A 19,265-nucleotide genomic window follows, 5' to 3' on the forward strand; every position below is an offset into this window, starting at 1 on the left:
ACTTATTTGTATTTCTCAATTACATTATTCTAGCATGTTGTTGGGTATGGTTAAAACAAACCAAAAAATACTCGCTTTGAGTGAGTGAGCTTTAAGCATTTGTAGAATTCGCAGTACAAACAGGTAATGCTACCAGGCGATCTCAGCCATGCTTGGTGTTTATTTTGGATCGCCCTCCCTTGGCTATGCTGTTCAACATTCTCCTTTTATTTTGCATTTTTTATTGTTCGTTTAAGAAACAAACATGCTGACGGCAAATTGTTGAGGTCACACAGTTTGTTTGCATTTCTTCCATTTTAGACAACGGCTTCCCAATTTAGCATTACATAAATAGAGCAAAGGTGCTTTAATAAATATATGCAATAATGTACACGCAAAGTCTGTTATTCAAGATCTAGTACGATAGTGATGAGATACCTGGTCTAAATGCACACAAAGTCAAATCTTAACTACCATTTGCAAATTTAGAAAATCAGGAAGCAGTTTTCAAAAGTAAAGATAGCAGTGGACTAGACTGAGTTCTGGAGCTTCAATCATGGAGGTATTTCAGAAAACGTCTCCGGCAAAATCTAACTGCAGATATAAACCATGAAATCCAGTGTCATTTCGTCATAATCACAGTACCCCACCTTGCACAGCAATGCATAAACAGGTTTGCCCTTTCTCGTCCTTTTGAAAGAACCCTACTCCGCCTTTGGTTTAACTTTCCTCTGGGTTGCCAGGCCTTTGAGTTTGGTGTCCAGTCTCCTCTGCAAGTGGGCCTTCTTGTTTGGGTCCAGAGCCTTCTTCCCTCCGCCAGCGTGAAGTGCTGCGTCCCGGCTTCGTCCGATGCGAGCGTGGGCTTTGGCCTGGTCCCCACAGCCGTGCACCTGCAGGGAGCACGCGGTGTCAAGCGCTCAATGTAAACGAGAGTCTAATGCTCAATAGGAATGAGACGGCGTGAAGATCTCAATAGAAAAGAGTGTAAAATTCTCAGTAAGAATGATGCAGTGTGAAGATCTCAATAGAAATGAGTGTAAAATTCTCAGTAGGAATGATGCAGTGTAAAGGTCTCAATAGAAATGTGTAAAATTCTCAATAGAAATGAGTGTAAAATTCTCAATAGGAATGAGATGGTGTAAAGATCTCAATAGAACAATTGGGAAACTCAATAGAAGTGACACAATGTAACCTCTCAATAAGAAGTGTAAAGCTCTCAACATAAATGAGAATGTAAAGCTCTCAATAGGAACAACATGGTGTAAAACACCCAACAGGTGTGTCAAGAGTTTCAGAAGCTGGTATTACCTCAGGGATATGGTGGCTGAGGCAGTATTTCCTATTGCAGAAGGGGCAGAGCTGTCCCAGGGTCAGAACGCTGGCTTTACACTTCGGCGAAGCACAAACGCTGTCCGCTTTCACAACAGAGTCGATGAGCGCGTCAAAGTCATCGTCCACCAGCGCTGACTCTATGGAGCTGGGCTTGGAGTGGCCCTTTCCTGGAAAGGAAATGGATTGTGCTCTCTTAACACTTACAATCTTAGAAACACAGTATTACAGCTTATATTAACCATGAAGTTCGGAACCTCTGTGTTATCGCTGATCCGGACCCTAAAAAAAGAGCTTAAAGTTTACCTTTGGCTGAACGTTTGGAGTTTTTGGAGGACTGAGTCGGTGCTGGGCTGCACTGGAACTTCAGGTCCCTTTTGGCCTGCTCCCTCTGCATGCGCTCCAGGTGCAAATTCTTCAGATCCGCCTGAGCCAGGCCAGATGCCCCACTCTCAGACACTTTGGGCCCTGTGGAGGAAGCCGATTGGTCAGGGAGCTCCGTGGAGGGAGCCGATTGGTCAGGGTTCTCTTCGGATGCTCTGGAGGAAACTGGTTGGTCAGGGTGCTCTTTGGAGTCTGTGTATGAAGCTCGTCGGTCAGGGCGCTCTGTGGGACCTGCGGGGGAAGCCGATTGGTCGGGCCCATCTGGCTTGGAGACGGTGATGCGCCTGCTCTTCCCCTCCCCCACGCTCTCGTGCGTCAGCCCCAGCTCCTCGGAGATCCGGTGCACGAGCATGCGGGCGTGCGAGTTCAGCGTGGACGGGAAGCTCAGCACGGCGCGTTCCGGGTCCTTCCGGAAGCTGACCAGCTCTTCCCTCAGCTCCACCTCCTTGCCCTTCCCCTCTCCCTCCGCCCCGTCCGCGGGGGTTTCGGGGGCACCCCCTTCGGTAACGGCGCTCTGGGCAGGACCGGGTCTGCCCTGAGGGGTTTTCCTGCGTCCCGTCTCCTGCCTTTCCTTCTCCTTGGGTTTGGGATTGGGCTTGGGCCCGGGCTGGCTGTGTTGCTGTGAGGGCTTGTGGGTGTAGTTCATGGGAACGGCGTCCTCCAGGTACTGGAAGGCGGTGCGCACTTCGCCCCGCTCCGTCATGTGGTCCAGCAGGGTCTTGAGGAACGCGTGCTGCCGGATGGTCTGAGTGTCGCACACCACAGCTAGGTGGCGCCGAGCACGCGTCACCGCCACGTTCAGCCTCCGGTCCTCCGCCAGGAACCCCACCTCCCCTGAAAGTGCATTTTAGAACGATGGGCTGGTCAGGGAAAAGGAGATGGGATTACTGGTCCAACAAGACCAGGTCAAAACCTAGTATATGGCTGGACCTCTCCGGCCAACCAATGGTGTAACTTCATAACTCGGCCGACCAATGATGTAACTTCATCACTCAATGACTCAGTCAGACATTCGTGTTTGTAGGGCTGGCCCTGCTGTTGCGGTCCAGCCAAAAACAATATTACTCATCATGGCCATCTTTGCAATTTGATGTATCCAGCTTTTAGTGTAGATTTTACTCTGAGATGCTTATTTTCATTATATATACACCCAAAAATGTCCCACAATTGCTTCCCCCACAGTACGAAAATGCAAACTGCAAACCCAACTTTATCTTTGGTGCATAAATATAGTGCCATGGTGATCCCATTCTTTAATCACCCTTTCTTCTTGATCTGACTAACAAGAGCATGATAACTCACCCTTCCTGTGGGATTAGACGAACAAGAGCATGATAACTCACCCTTCCTGTTAGATCTGACCAATGAGAGCACCACTGCCTCTTTCTCTCTCCCTTGGAACCCGTCCACAGATCTGATCTCTAGCTCAGGGTGCTTTTGGGAAAGCAGCTGCCTCAGGAGGTCCACCTTCACAAAAAAACATAACCAGAAAATCACAACTTCAATACACTCATCAGAAAAACGCCGAAAGACACACTTCTGGAAAACACAAAATCAACACATTCTGCTCCAGCTTCAGAAAAAAAAACACATTAACCCGCTCCACCTTCAGAAAAACATAAACCTGCTCTGCCTTCAGAATAACACAAACACACATTAATCTTCTACCTTCAGAGAAATGCATAAACGCACACCTTAAACACAGTCCGTACTTGTCAGGAAAACGCATAAACACATCGCATTATCAGCCTGCCGTTTATACTCAGTGGAACAAATGAAGCAGAAAATCTGTCACGTTTTATATGAACCCAAGGAAACACGATGAGGAGATTGAGCCAGTCAGCCCATTTGGGCACAGTTAACCTACAGGCTAGAATCTCTGCCTCTGCTATATACACCTGGCAGGCTGTCCCACACAGCGACAACTCTGTGTAAAATAAAAACAGAAAATTCTTGAATTTACCTCGACCTAAAACACTTCTGTGCCCACCTATGGACATCTGTCCTGCTAAGAGAAGTAAACCGAGTATTTTCATTTCGACCTGCAGGCTGTCTCGCTTGCTTGTTGTAAGGTGTAATGAGAGTTCTCACCTGCAGGTTGTAAGGTGCAATAACGGCGATGTCTCTGGCTTTGACGCCAGCCTCAGTCAGAGCTTCTATGTGCAGAGCCACTATGTCTGCTTCACCTGTTGGTTAAAATGAAAGCAAAATGGAGCATCGCTTTTACAACAGCATTTCGGTTAACGGCAAGGCGTGTGGCACGCTCCTTAGGACAGCCAACTGTCGAGCTGTTTATAAATCCCCGTTGATAGTTGGGGGTTTGATGCCATGACACCTTCTGCGATTCCTTCTCTATCCATTACCCTCTGCGTTCCCCACATTTGAATAAAATAAAAACATAAAGGATGGGGGACTTTCCGCTATACTTAAAGTAAAAAAAGGAATAATTACACTGAACAATATTTACAATTTACCATATTTACATTACAAAATAGGTGCATTTTTGATTATTTTCAGATTTTCACTGAATTGGGGGAGTCTATAGTACATGGCAAACATGTTATTTTCTGGAACAGTAAGAGTAAATAAAATTATATATTAGGGATTTCACTTGTCATGGACAACCTGCCGTAAACTTGCAAGGGCATTTAAAATCCACAGGGTGGTGAAAATGGTAATGTTTATAGCAGTGGTCCATAGTCTGCTGGTTGTCATAGTGACTCTGCACTTCATGAATCAATTAGAGCAGTTGATTACACAGTTAACTCAACTCACCTGGTGTCTCGGGTCTCGATTGGGTGCTGATTTTAAGGTGAAAACAAAAACCAGCAGAGTCTGTAGCTCTCCAGGACCAGGGTTGGAGACCACTGGTGTATAGCATATACTCGGCAGGTTTTAACTCACGATGTGAATGGGGCTGAGGGGGAACGTGTTGGGGGTGGGGGGGGGGGGCAGGTGTGCGAGGTACCTTGGTTTCCCTTGGACTGCTCATCGCTGGTCTCCATCTCAGACAGCCCGCACCCGGCCGTGTCAATCAGCAGTAGAGGCGTTTCCGTCTCCTCAGTGCTGCCCACCCCTGGCAGGTCCCTGGAACAGCGAAGCAGAGAGAGCGAGAGAGAGAGAGAGAGAGAGACACGAGGGAAAAAGCGTTGACCGCCTTCGTTAACAGTCTCTCCACTCCTGCCTTCAAACACGGAAATTCAGTGAAGCCAGTCATTTTTTAAATTAGAACCTTCCGTCTGTGAAGAACCAAACGGGGTGAGTCCGAGTCGCAAGAATAAACTGACAAACAATTTGAAACCGATTAGATCAGCAATGGCTCTGATTAACAGAACATTCCTCTACTGTGATTTCAGGAGCAGAGGTGTTAATCATTTAAACAATGTCCAAATCTCAGTTACTCCACCCCCCACCACCCCCCCGACTCATTACTGTGCTGTGTCCCAAAATTTGGGACTGTTGGCTTCAAACTCTGAGGTGTTAATAGCCTTGTTGAAGCAGATTTATTATCATCAGACCTGTTGTATTCGGTAACACCGCAGTCTTACAGCAATGGACTGAAATAGAGCAGCGAGTCATTTGTACAGCTTTCTTGCTTACAGCAGAAAACACGTCATTATTCTTTGGAGAAAAATTTAAGGCATGGGTAACAAACAGTAAGTTTTGCTTGGTAACATACCATAACGTAACATGACAATGACGAGAACAGGCCATTCAGTGGTCTGAACAATGGTCGCCACTTTCCCAACTAAATTGCACTAATATTAATAGTACTCTGATGAACTTTTTGATGAGTTGTAGGCTCCCTTTTTGAAAATATGTTCACTGCAGATATTCGCTTGGCTGTTTTGAAGCTTTCTTCGCCAATCAATCTGACATTAAATATGGCTAATATATTACATGTACTTTCTGACCTACACTGTTAATCTAAAACAGATCTGAAAAATGAGAATACAGTCAGGGTACAAAGTGTGGCAGGGAAAAAAATTTTAAACTGGAAATCTATGGACACTTCTCAATTCACATTTAAAAATCTAAATATTTAGGGGGGCAAAGAAGAAAAAAATATTCTCTGACCCCACCAAAACACTCCTTGAAATTAAAGCCAATCTGACAGAATTTAGAAAAAATTGATATCGGCAAGTTTCTGGCAGGGCTTGCCCGCCAAATAAACAGCGTTCACATTCGACAGGGCGTGCCGTCCGTGACCCGTCCGGGGGCCACCGCTGGACGCTTACCTCAGCAGGTGCTTCTCCACGGAGGCGTGGGCGATGAGTTTCCCGCCGTACATCTCCTGGGAGGCCCACTGCATGATGGCGGCGTTCATGCGGTACTGCGCGGTTAGCATCCTGACCACCGAGCCGCCGTGCTTCTGGATCAGCCGCTCCATCAGGCTCAGGGCCAGGCCTTTCGCCGCGGCTCTGCGGGGGGGGAACGGTGGGCGGGTGAGGGCGTGCGCTGAACGCGTCAAGCGCGCTTAAAAGAAAGGGTAAGCGACTCAACGCGCACGACGGGACAAATGTTCTAAATGCGTGCTACGTGCTAAATTAGCACAACGTGCTAAATGTGCTCGGCGTATTCCATTAATGTGACTCGGAAGCAATTCGCATCGCGTGTTTACACCCACGTGAATCGCACTTCAAAAGCGCTCATTGTTTATTTGCACTGCTTAAACTAAGTGCAGTGGGTCAGGCTGCTGAAAAATGAATGGACTTCTCAACGATGTGCAAATATTCTGGGGTGAGGTTGCCTTTGCTCACTGACGCATTTCACAAACACAGAGACTGACAAACAGACAGATTTTAGTGAGGCTGGGAAGGTTCCCACAAGGGAAAAAAGTGTACACAGCCTATTAAATTTGAGACTTTAGGATGGGAAGAAGCTGTGGAGTAAATGGCATGTGAAATTCCATGGTGAAGAGTACATTACGTGTGAGACTTTAGGATGAAGAGTAAACAACGTGAGACTTTATGATGAGGAACACATTACGTGGGACACTTTATGATGAAGACAAAACTACGTGTGAGACTTTACGGAGAACGGTTAATTACGTGCAAGACTTTATGGAGAACAGTTAATTATGCGTGAGACTTCATGGTGAACAGTAAATTACGCGTGAGACTTCGTGGAGAACAGATGATTACGTGTGAGACTTTATGGTGATCAGTTAATTACGCGTGAGACTTTATGGAGAATAGTAAGTTATGTGTGAGACTTCATGGTGAACAGATGATTACGCGTGAGACTTCATGGTGAACAGTAAGTTATGTGTGAGACTTCATGGTGAACAGTAAGTTACATGTGATAGTTTATGGAGAACAGTAAGTTACGTGTGAGACTTTATGGAGAATAGTAAGTTATGTGTGAGACTTCATGGTGAACAGTAAGTTACGTGTGAGACTTTATGGAGAACAGATAATTACGTGTGAGACTTCATGGTGAACAGTTAATTACGCGTGAGACTTCATGGTGAACAGTAAGTTACATGTGAGACTTTACGGAGAACGGTTAATTACGCGTGAGACTTTATGGAGAACAGTAAGTTACGTGTGAGACTTCATGGTGAACAGTAAGTTACGTGTGAGACCTCATGGTGAACAGTAAGTTACGTGTGAGACATTACAGAGAACAGTAAGTTACGTGTGAGACCTCATGGTGAACAGTAAATTACGTGTGAGACCTCATGGTGAACAGTAAGTTACGTGTGAGACCTCATGGTGAACAGTAAGTTACGTGTGAGACTTTACGGAGAACGGTTAATTACGTGTGAGACTTTATGGTCGGCGGGAGCTGCTTGTGGTCTCCGGCCAGGACACACTTGCGGGCCTTGAGCAGAGCGATCCAGCAGCTGCTCTCCAGTGCCTGGGCACACTCGTCTATCACCACCAGGTCAAAGTGATCTTTGGGCAGGAACTTGAGGGGCCCGTTACCGTGAGCCCCTGAAAAAAACACAATCAGAATATCCAACACACGCACTGAGACTGAGCAAGAGCACGAAATGATCAAATATGTCCTCATGCATTATGTCTGGGACTGCTGAGGATGATGTTTGTTGTCATCGTCCACTGGTCAGTTGTTCGTTCAAAGAAACGCGGATTTATACTGCTTTTATTAACGGATGCATTTCAGAGAAGTGCAGATTTACGCTGGGGTTATGACCGGACTTGGTACAGAGCAGCGTAGATGTTCCTCACCGGTGTTGGTTGCCAGGACAATGTCGACCCCTTTGATAATCTGGGCGATGGCGCTCTCCTCCCTCTTCCGTAGCTCCTTCCTTAGCTCCTTCACCTCGGCCTTGAGGTGACTCCGCCCACCCTTGTCACGCGACTTCTTCATCTTTTCCTTCAAGCCAAACACACGGGCAAAATGTGTGCAAAAAACGATGATACATTATCAAGGTGTGCATGCGTGTACATACGTATGCGCAGTCGTGTGTGGCTGTGTGCATGCAAACTTGCTATGTGGGTGGGGTGATGGGGGGGCAGGCGGGTGTACACTCTAATTGCACCGCTCTCCAAAAAAAATTGGGATATGCCCCTACAGTAACTAAGTTTTCTTTTCTAAAGCAGTGAATTTGGCTGAAGCTATGCTAAGGTACGTACACTGCCTGAGACCTGACGACAGAAGGTCCTGGCCCTTTCAGCAGAAAAGTATCACCCTAATTCCCAGCCATTTCGTGTGTACATGTCAAATGGAGGTGTTTGACTTTCCCCTCACTCTTGCCTGAATGTCTGGACTGTCCCGGTGTTGTCAGGATGACCTCTGAATGGTGCGAGAACTCCAAATACCTTCCCTGAGCAACATGAAAATCCGCTGCATCATTCCAAAAAAAAAAAAAAAGGTGAGGCGCCTGCAGGACTTGATTCATCCCCTTGCCTCTTTTTCGCAGACTGCAATGCATTGTTGTTGCATTGTTGCAAGCAAAAAATAAACGCATTATGGGAGGCTGAACAGAAAGTTGCAATTTTTTTGGGGGGTTTATTTAACTTGAATTTATCTCATACGTATCTGTATAAACACATCATTGTATTCGTCAGGGCAGCCTTCAAAAAAATTGAACATGGGGAGGCTTCTACTTTATATACACTAAATTCAGCTGGAAATCACTTTGGTTTATAGTTCACAGCAACCACTTCTCAAGTATAGTTGAGTGTTTTTTGCATACATGAATTAAACCGGCTTTAGTTGTAGTCGGACAGATAAGACTGAAGTGAAATGTTCGCGCAGACGTCATCTCTCACACGCCCGTGTTTATATGTGCGCGAGCGCACGTATGTAAATATGTGAATATGCTGCAGCCGCGCGGAGGCCTTGCTCCAGAATCGCGGAAGCGCCGCGCTGCATTGATGATGCCGGACTCACGAAGGCCCGGTCGATGTCCCGGCGGATGTCGGCGATGATGTCGGTGCTGTCGCTCCGGGCCAGGAGGGCGTCCAGCGAGTGCTTCTGTATGGACTCCTGCAGGCGGGCGGGGTGTCCCAGGCGCAGCAGCCTGGCCTTGTTTCGCGCCAGAGCCTCCACCAAGTTATCCACGGCCACGTTGGAAGGGGCACAGCAGAGCACCTGCAGCAACGCCAGGTTAAAACCTAGTATTTGGCTGGACCTAACACACGTGTTCCGGCCGACCACTGGTGTAACTTCATAACTCGGCCGACCAATGGTGTAACTTCATCACTCACTCACTCAGTCAGTCACAGACATTCGTGCTTGTAGGGCTGGCCCCGCTGTTGCGGTCCAGGCAAAAATATTAGTTACTGCATTTAAACTACAGTTAACCCATGTGCTATGGTATTTTGGCACTAGTCTTAACCAATACTGACAAACATGCACAAAGGCTGTCAACATATTAGCAACTGCATTTAAACTACAATTGAAACATGTACTACAATATTTCAATTTATTAAATAATGATACAAACACACACACACACAGGGGTGTGATTTTTCCTCACTGAAAATAATGCTGATTTTTAGACTTCAAATATCTTGAACATATCTTTAAATATGAACACTCTCTCCTGCAATCAGGTGCCTGATAGATCAGAAGCTCTTGATGTGTGATGATGTTTGGGGCATTCCCTGTCTCCACCTCGGGCTCAGACATTTCAGTTCTGATTAATCGGGGGGTGGGGGGGGGGGGGGGATTCATATCCCTGCAACTCTCCATCGAAGAGCATGGCCCGGACTTCCAGTTATCCACAACGTGTCGTGTAATGCGCACCTTTAACCCTTGCTTCACTGCCTGCAGAACCACCTCCACCACAGTGGTGGTTTTTCCCGTCCCTGGAGGGCCGTGTATGATTGCCAGTTCCCTCTGAGCCAAGGCGAAGGTAACAGCCTCTCTCTGGAACTCATCCAGACCAGTGTTGAAAAAATCTACAGGATCTGCAAAACCAAATGACAGCTTTTAAAACCTAGCAACGATCAAAAAGTCATACAAAGGAAAGCTCTTTCCATGTGTGTCTATTTCGTAAGAGTAGTGAAAGGACAAGTAACGTGACTAATATTAGTGCTATAATTATAAAATAATTTATAAGAGGCCTCTTACTTGATTGTGACAGAGTCCCTGGTTCTGAGTAGCCAAACAGAACACTTATCAGACTGGAGGCTGGACCAGTGCTGTAGCCATTCAGGCAGTTTAAGGCACTGCACACAAATAACATGTAAGAGTTTAAATTACATCTGTGGAAGAATGGCATTTTAGTCACTGCGTTTTCATTTCAACATGCGTCACACATTCCTGATTTTAACTTTTATTCCTGATTTACTTCACTGCTAATTTCAATGATCTTAGCTTGGTGAGTTGCTAACAGCAGGATTGCCATGGGGACTGGACTAGTTAAATCCACAAAAACCAGAAGATGGTCTTGTTTCCTTCGGCATCCTTCAAATTTTGTTTGTTTGGAGGGGTTTTACAAACCAAAGTCCTCTTATTTCTTCTGAATGAATTTCCAAACTGTTGGTTTTTGTTAAGCGAAGGTTTGATCTATGTCTCTGACTGTTTTATTCTCATTTCTCAGCCTCATAATGGCTTCCTTGACTTTCATTGGCACAACTCTGGTCCTCATGTTGATAAATGTCAATAGCTGACTCCAAAGGCAATCAAAAGGCTAGAATCAAAACTAGATCCTGAATGCTCTCATACATGCATTAAGGAAGCAACTGAACACTAATCAGAAACACCTGTGATACCATTTGTCCCAAACATTGTGATGGCCTGAAATAGGGGAACTATTTATTAAAAAACCGGTAATTTCTACATGTTGAAACCATGCACAAAAATGCCCTTAAATAAAAGCTGAGAATGTGCACTTTAACAACATGTTTACCATTTCTGCCGCTCATAGGTGACGTTGTTTGCCAGTTTCATGAGGTTGTAGAGCACATCCCCCTCCAGGCTGAAACCATCTTGGGCCTCGAAAGCCACTGAAATGGTCGTTTGTGATACTTGTGTCACCACACCTGAGCCAAGCTGGGATGAGGAAGCACATCCTTCCACATCGTATAAGCCCACAATATCTCCTGCCAAAAGAGAGGTTCATTCATAGTTGTACAAGCCCAAGAATTCTCCTCTGACAAGAGAGATCAAGTCTTAGAAGAACACACCCACAATGTCAGCTGTTACAAGAGCAGATCAGTCTTGATCTCAGTTATTAATTCCAATGGCAAAATTTTCTCATACACAAACACAGTACAAAACAAGAGAGAAACCCAACAATCCATTTTTTCAGTCCTCCTGCATTTGTCTTTGAGATTCCCACATACCCTCTGTACACAATATAAGGATCTGTTTTATTACAGTATGTATGGCCCACAAAATAAACATGCAGTTTTCAACAATTAAATTACAAAACATGTTCAGTTACAGAAAAAATGATGGGCTTTCTGCATTGACATAGGACTAAACAAGTTCACCTGTACTAAAATGCTAGCAAAATGTACTTCCCAATTTCTCACCTGGTCCAAAGCTGTTGCTAGGCAGAATTTTAATAGCCAAGTGTTTTCTTGGCACAAATAGCCCAAGCAAACGGCCGTAGAGACTTGTCCGCTGACTCTCCAATTGAAGCTTCAGGAGACAAACTCCTTTGCGTTGAAGATCTTTGAGAGACACATTCTCTTGCCAAGACCTTCAATTTCAAGACACATTATTTCATTTCAAGTTAATTCCAAATGTGGGATTCCTTGATCATTTAACTTCACTGATCTTAAATGATACTGGAAAAGAGCAAAATCAGTGAATGCTCACATCTAGAGTTCTCACTAAATTTGAACAAGAACATGAATTATGTTTTTGATTGAAATAAAATGAAAAATGATTTCATTAGAGAATGTAGAGTGTATGCAATTTTTGTGACGTGGTTGTACATGTCTCACTGGTTTAATATGTGTATAAGGTTCTTTGTGCACTAATATAAAATCGATGAATACACAAAATGAATTTTCCTCTTGAACGGAATTTTGCAGTTTCTTCCCTACTGATAGACGCTGGTTTCAAAAGGGTGGCCGACTCGCAAGCCTTAAGCCTCAAGCCTGACTTTTCAAGTAGTAACATTATAATCAGATATTATGTCAATATTTGTAAGGACTGTAGCGACACTTAATTTGATTAAAACATTAGGTAAAATCTGTTAAGAATATATTTCATAATTAGAGGATGGTGGCTGTCCCCAGTCCTCTCAAAATGTGACTGCCACCGTGATAGTAGTTGGGGACGCCTGATAACCTTTACAGTGTTTGACACTGAATGAATTTTTAAAATCAGCAAGCAGGTAGGAACTTTAGTAGTCGTTTGACAGTTATTAATGAAAATGTATGTCTCCCGATGTTCAGTCACAAGTAGTCAGAATACAAATTTAGCTGGAATAGCTTCTCGCTACCGAGATACCTGCCTTGTTTCTTCTATCTCTGCTTCTCTCTCCTCTCGAAGAAGCTCGAGTGTCCGAGAAACAAAGCTCTCCACTTCCATGATTTTGAGAGAAAAAAAACCCGAAAACAAGCTATTTTAAATATATCATCACAAATGTAACTTAAGACGTACTTTCGTGGCGGCTCGGTTTAACTGGATAATACATACAGCTGCCCATGCTTACTAGTCAGCAGGCGACCAACCTAACCTAGGGGAAGTGGATGCAAGTATTTTTATTCCAGAAATTGCACTGTTAACATTGTAGTTGTTCAAGAGAAACTGCTTTCCCATAACAAACATCTAGCATCATTCCTTCACACTGACATAACTTTTGTAATTTTGTAATCGGGTAACGTTACAGTGTAATCCATAGAACAGTATTTTTTATGCTTATGTACGATCAAATAACTTCCCGACTTGAACTCAACTTCAAGTCTATAGTTCCGGTCGAATAAATAATAAGAGCAATATTGTCGTTTGATGAATATTCGGGACACTATTAGATTTGAATACACAAATTACGTTTGCTAAAAACTCTTCCTAAATTATTTATCAGATTGTTTTTTGTTTTATGTAATTATGGTATTTATATTTCGGAAGATAATATAGGCTACCGCTTTGTTTCACTTCCGGAACCAAGTGTTGCAGTTTCCTTTTCTCTCCAACGGCGGATCCAGGATCAGTGTATTCATCCTTATTCCCATCCACAACTGCATTGAATGAAAGGTAGACACTGATTTAGCATCAGGACTGGTTCGCAGTCGCTTATAATGTACACAGGCATACAGGAGGTCAGCACCAAATTCGATGTTTGAAAATGGCGGTGACTTTGAGGAACGCACTCAGAGAAGCTCTACAATGTGGTTGGAGATTTCGTGGAAACAAATTTCCATCGCCACTGCAAGCGCATACTGGTATGTTTTTTTTTGTTTTTTTTTTTTAACAGCGACAGAGGCTTTCTCAGGACACGTGCAGTTAGCAGTAACCGACCAGTCATGTACTCGTGTTATTACCTTGGCAGTTGACAGGGAATTTTCAACATTAACCACCGCAAACTACTATGATTTATAATTTATGGTGATGAACGTGGGTGGTTTAGGCTAATTTTCTAACAGCGTTCACCGAACGCATTGTAGTGTAGCACAGATATGTACTCACACCCAATATATAGCCTACCTACAGAAGGTGGAAAGGGTGGGCACACAGTTACTCTTACACACATACCCGTGTGTTTGTAATTTAATCTTTTCTCATCCTTTTCATCTTCTGTTCACACCTTAAAATTGTTCTGTTGGATTGAGTTTCCCATTCCTCTGTTGTTGTATCCGCAATGCTGCGTGGAATCTCTGTAAAATGGTGTTAACATCATCATCTGATTGGATGAGCACTTGCAATCTCCTCTCACACAAGGCCAAGGACAGCAATGCAAATGTGTATGTTTTTCAGGGTTCCTATTACCAGCTGTGGCAGGTCAAAGCTCTCAAAGCATCACAAATATCCCAAGGTAACTAGTTTATATTGCCATATAGCATTTTTGACAGTTAACCAAAATCATTGTGAATGATGTCCAATTTGTTACAAAAAATTATGGTGTAAACATCTCAAAGTTGGTCAAACTAGTAGTATTAATCCCCCAGTTATGTTGCAATATACTAGGAAAATATTTTAAAACAATTTTACAGTGTCAAACCTTTTCTGATGAAATTAATGAACAAGTCTATGCAAAATGACAAAATAACTTGATAAGTTTGCAACCCCTGCCCCTGCATGTTTATATTGGGATGGCAGATAAACCATATGCCAAGTTATGGCTTGGTCGGGTATGCACCATATCTTTACAGCACTGAAAGTTTGGCACTTTTCAGGGTTTCCTACAGAAATTACCAGACTCTCAGTCCTGAAGGACATTAACTTCTGTACCTTCTGACCGCATACAAACACAGAATTCAGATACAAATTCACACATCCACACAAGAAAGACCAAAACTTGCAATTTTGCATTTTTTCCTTCTTCCTGCTGATTTTGGCATCACAATTGCTCCAGTCCCTCAATCAGTAATTCTCCCCATTGGACATTGCGTACTGTTACCCCCCTTTGAGAAAGTGGTGTTGTGCCTATGAGAGAAACATTGTATTTCACAAGAGGAAAACTTTACTCTGAGGGGGACGGACAAACAATATATGAAATGGGTTCCTGCTTAGGGGTTCCTACTAATGTTATACTCTGCAGCAACATTTTCTCACTTCCAGAGACTGAGAAAATTAGAAATATGCGTAGAAGGCTGAACACACAGGGGGATTTGGGGCAAATCCTTGATCAGGGCAGTGAATTAGGAGGAAGTACCCAAAAATGAGGACATCAGTTCTTATCATGATGATGAAATTGTCAGATAAGGAGGAAATTGGTGTTGTCTCACAGCCAACAACTCCCAAGAGAAACAGTCGTGTCAAAAATGGCCAAACAGAATGGTCCTCATCCCCCGATGTGTGCCAGGCAACATCAGCTGCACATAATAAAGAAGTGCCAGTTCCTGCTAGGAGGGCAGCGATGCGCATTGCAGATATAAAGCCCGCTTTTCAGCTGGTCGTTTGTGATTACATGGAGAAAATAGCTCTAGAAATGACTACCCTTAGTGGGAGGCCAAACACACAGAGACCACGTTTACGTGCACACACACACACACACACACACACACACACACACACACACACACATATATATATATATATATATATATATTTATTTTTTAAAAACATTTAATGAAGAGGAAAAAGCTGCATTTGTCAACATGACCCCATGACAGAAAAATGTCAAAAGAATGTAATGTATGTCTACATTTTACCATTTTACTTCTTGAAAGTGTTCTTTGAATGCAAAAACAAGTCAATAAACGTTAGGGAACCATGATCTGTGATCGATTAAATACATAAGTACTGATTATATTATCAGTAATTGAGGTAACCATGTTTATGGAGAAAGTGATTGTTTTTAAACTAGTTTTGGATGATTAAACATCCACTGGCTCATATGGACCCATAACATTGTTGCTGTTCCTGATCATTGAGAATAACTGGAGGGTTTAAATAAGGTGACACTTTTTTTCTTTTATTTCTATGAATAACCCTTGCACCATGAGGAAATTCCTGTTGGGATTTGTCTCAACTAGCTATATGAGAAATGCGTGATGTGACTTTGATCATTCTTTATCATTCCTTTTTGTCGAAAAGCCGTGTCCCAGAAACGTCTTTATCCAGACCGCCCTGGCCAGAGCTTCCCATCATTGACCACTTGGAAGAGGCAAAGCGACATCAAGGTTATTTTTGTGTTTCCTTTGGGGAATTGTTTTTAGGCATTCGCTATACTCTCTAGTCCAGAAATCTGTTATGGTTTAGGAACCTGTCTCAAGCAGACTTTTCAGTTAGCCTGCTGTATACTCAGTGCATCCTGTTGTGCAGGTGTATATTCCAGCTTTATGATTCTTTTTGTTTTCAAATAAGTTTCAAAGCCCAAAATGCAAGATGGTGTTGTTATGTATCATTAAACACCACTGCCATCGTGCAGACGTTTAAATCATTTGCCAAACAAACTGAAAGCTTTCCAGTGATGTTCGGCTGCAAAAAAAAAAATTTAAAAATCCCAAACTCTGATACCACCTTGTGTTTGACAGCTGTTTACATTGCCAAAAGGGTGGTCCATTTTGCTCATGTGAAAACCTTACCATTAGGAATCTGAACGTTATGCTACGGTACGTTCGTTGTCTTGATGCTTGTTTGCTTCTCCCCCTTCTTTTTTCAGCGGTGGTACAGAAAGTAAGCAACATTCTCGCATCACGGGATTACGGGAGGCTTTTCGCAGTCGTCCATTTTGCGAGTCGACAGTGGAAAGTAACAAATGAAGACTTGATCATCATTGAAAACCACATAGATGTCGAGTGTGGCGAACGAATAAGACTCGAAAAGGTGTCTTGCCTATTCTTATTGTTTGTTTGTGTTAACATAATGGGTGTTCAACTCCAGTTGATAGGTGGTTTGACCATGGTAGTTAGGTGGGGCTCACTTGGTACAGACTGGTCAGAGTAAGCTTATAAATGCAGGTGATGTCATTAGCCAGCTATGACCATGCCTACAGCTGTATGGCACAATTGGCTTCACAGCACCGGGATACAGAGGGCTTAAATTTGAGCTAATGTCTTGGTAGCATACCCGCAACTTGCTGCCTTCAGGATATTTAACCTCTTTTCCACATTGATTAAACACCCCCTAATTACTCGGTAATAAATATGTTTTTTATTTCCAGGTACTGCTGGTTGGTGGAGAGGAGTTCACGCTAATAGGAAGGCCTCTTCTAAGGTTTGTTCATTGTTTGTTAAATCTCATTTATTAAATCTGATCCGGGAGTCCTCATCTGGGCCCAGAGGCATCCAGGGTTATATTACAAAAGAAGAAAGGTTTTATATTTAGACACTTCCTAAATCTATGTGTAGTCATCGTATATCAAGTCTGGCGAGGTACCCAGACAGTACCTTCGAGGACCCTCAGGGGTCTGCGGGACCCTCTGTTGAAAACCTAGGAGGTATAGGGCTGTATTTGCACCGCCAGTGTTACCCAAATTAGTTTTTTTTCTGAAACACACCATGAATCAGAATGTCTGAATAGCTGCATGTGTGTACAGTATTTTGTCAGCTCACTGGTATTGTGTAGGATTTTTTAACAAGTAAATTAGCTTGTAGAAAGTTTTAAACCAATGACTTAAACTAAGTTCTTAAAGCCAGAAAGCCGCAGCTGTCTTAAAGGAGAATTTTATCGTTTATAATATCTGTGTGTTGTCCTTTGTTCTTAGTGTAGCACTGACACCTGCCATAAGACCCTGCGATTTTGACTGCTGTGCATTAACCCCATTTCCGCCCCCGTATGTAGCCGAGATCTGGTCAGAGTGGAAGCCACGGTTATTGAGAAGACCGATTCCTGGCCCAGAGTCCACCTGCGCTTTCTGAGAAGGCACAGATACCAAAGAAAAAGAAGTATGCTCATACCACCATCTTTGTTTTGCCTGCTGTGTGTATTTAATGCAAACTTAAAACTTAAATTTTAGTGAAATTATGAATAATTATAATGATTAAATTATTATTATAATAATGCGTGCATTTATGTAGCGTCTTTCATACATTAATGTGGCCGAAAGCGCTTTACAAAAAAGTTATTAAAATAGAAAAGGAAGGTAAGACAAGAAAATTTCCCAAACAGAATAGAAAATAGATTCAGTCAAATACATTTTCACTTAGGCTTAAGTGCATCTCATCTACATTTTGGCCACCAGAAAATGGTCACAGTTTCCCCGAAGGATTCTTCTCAAAGAAATCTACCATGCACATACTGTATGTCGCTTGGGATAAAAGCGTCTGCCAAATTGATGATATGACAGCCAGCTACAGTTAGAAATTAAATATAACTTAAGTGTGATCCACAATTTCTTCCAAAGGAGGATCACAGAAATGAGAGAAACACATTTATAAGATTTTTGTTTGACATTAATTTGCTCCATTAAAACAAGTTCAGGATTTTGTAATATTGTTTACATGGCAATGCAACCATAACTGAATTGTCAATTTGTGTCTCTGTGAAACTGATTTTTTTCATTCTTTCCTTCTCTTTGGCAGTTATTATTCAGCCTCAGACAGTACTTCGGATTAACACGGTTGAAATTGCCCCCAACTTGTCCTGATTTCTCATTCTACTAATACAATGTACATTTGCACAGGGTTGTGTATGATTAATATTAAAGTTGGAATTTCAAAGCTTGTCTTAACTGTTGTCTTTTCATAAATAGGCCTCAGATTCCTTAACAAATCAAAAGTAGTATACAGGAGAGTGTCATGTCTGCACTTTTCTAGCTTGACAAACAATGCATTTATATAGCCTACCATTATATTATTAGATTTATTTTGCAGATTCTCTTATCCAGAATAACTTAGGAAAGAGAACATACAATACAGTGGAAAATTATTTTTGATACTGTCAGATTTTAAGCATGTTTGCCTATTTTTCACATTGAATTTTTCATACCTTTTGTGAGTTGGAAGGAAGCCTACAAGAAAAATTCTGTATGTTTTCATCTGGGCCCGGCCTGGCAATTGATCCCACTTGGGTATTGGGGTCTGGCAAGGGAATTTTGATTGGACGGGAACTGAAGGTTGGTGAGCACCCCAGGATTTTATTCAGGTTTGTTTGTTAAATAAACCCCCACTCCTACTCGTTGTGTTTTTGGATTGGAATACATAAAGAAAGGGCATTTATAATGGGGCAGTTATAAAGAGTAGTTTGGCCCAGGGTTGTCCGTGAAGTGTATTGTGACAAAGTAAGCTTGCTTACTTAGTGTGTTTAACTATCTGAAATATATTTTAATGTGTTTATAACAAAACTATGTATGTCACTTAAGGTGAAAAATGGAAAGGTACTGGAGAGGAATGACCTGAGAAAAGGAAGAAAACAATGTGGGCAAAGCGGAACTGGCCACAGGTGTTTAAGAATGTCACGAATGCGTAAATGTGACTTGAGAGAGATACTTTGTAAAAGAAGTAAATCGTAGTTAAAAGTAACTTGTCATGTCTTGATCGATAGCGTTTGAAAAGTGCATATACCAGTGGTCTCCAACCTTGGTCCTGGAGAGC

The 19,265-nt window shown here is 42.9% G+C and overlaps 2 protein-coding genes across 2 annotated transcripts; one reads left to right on the forward strand and one right to left on the reverse strand.

The window, feature by feature from the left end:
- Positions 1–140: 140 nt before the first annotated feature.
- ighmbp2 (immunoglobulin mu DNA binding protein 2) lies at positions 141–13,015 on the reverse strand. Its single transcript, XM_035395992.1, has 15 exons — positions 12,581–13,015; positions 11,649–11,818; positions 11,021–11,213; positions 10,240–10,337; positions 9,913–10,076; positions 9,055–9,255; positions 7,887–8,034; positions 7,457–7,631; positions 5,931–6,113; positions 4,661–4,779; positions 3,784–3,878; positions 3,036–3,159; positions 1,615–2,526; positions 1,288–1,478; positions 141–869 (listed from the first exon to the last, which is right to left on the reverse strand). The coding sequence occupies exons 1-15, from the start codon at positions 12,655–12,657 to the stop codon at positions 684–686; spliced, it is 3,036 nt and encodes a 1,011-aa protein (XP_035251883.1). The 5' UTR covers positions 12,658–13,015; the 3' UTR covers positions 141–683.
- A 252-nt stretch (positions 13,016–13,267) lies between these two features.
- Positions 13,268–18,403, forward strand: mrpl21 (mitochondrial ribosomal protein L21). Its single transcript, XM_035395994.1, has 7 exons — positions 13,268–13,511; positions 14,044–14,101; positions 15,826–15,911; positions 16,394–16,557; positions 16,895–16,947; positions 17,515–17,618; positions 18,255–18,403. Exons 1-7 carry the CDS (start codon positions 13,415–13,417, stop codon positions 18,317–18,319), a joined length of 627 nt encoding a protein of 208 aa, XP_035251885.1. The 5' UTR covers positions 13,268–13,414; the 3' UTR covers positions 18,320–18,403.
- The last annotated feature ends 862 nt before the right edge of the window (positions 18,404–19,265 follow it).

The sequence above is a fragment of the Anguilla anguilla genome, chromosome 16 (assembly GCF_013347855.1).
Source record: "Anguilla anguilla isolate fAngAng1 chromosome 16, fAngAng1.pri, whole genome shotgun sequence".
Lineage (NCBI taxonomy): Eukaryota > Metazoa > Chordata > Actinopteri > Anguilliformes > Anguillidae > Anguilla > Anguilla anguilla.

Excerpts from the sequence above, each read along its gene's own strand:
- ighmbp2 (XM_035395992.1), bottom strand. The coding sequence starts at position 12,657 with ATGGAAGTGGAGAGCTTTGTTTCTCGGACACTCGAGCTTCTTCGAGAG. Across the intron at positions 11,214-11,648 it reads TAGCAACAGCTTTGGACCAG|GAGATATTGTGGGCTTATAC; the intron begins GTGAGAAATTGG and ends CTCTTTTGGCAG. Across the intron at positions 870-1,287 it reads TCAGCCACCATATCCCTGAG|GTGCACGGCTGTGGGGACCA; the intron begins GTAATACCAGCT and ends TGCTCCCTGCAG.
- mrpl21 (XM_035395994.1), top strand. The coding sequence starts at position 13,415 with ATGGCGGTGACTTTGAGGAACGCACTCAGAGAAGCTCTACAATGTGGT. Across the intron at positions 16,558-16,894 it reads AACGAATAAGACTCGAAAAG|GTACTGCTGGTTGGTGGAGA; the intron begins GTGTCTTGCCTA and ends TTTTATTTCCAG. Across the intron at positions 16,948-17,514 it reads ATAGGAAGGCCTCTTCTAAG|CCGAGATCTGGTCAGAGTGG; the intron begins GTTTGTTCATTG and ends CCCCGTATGTAG.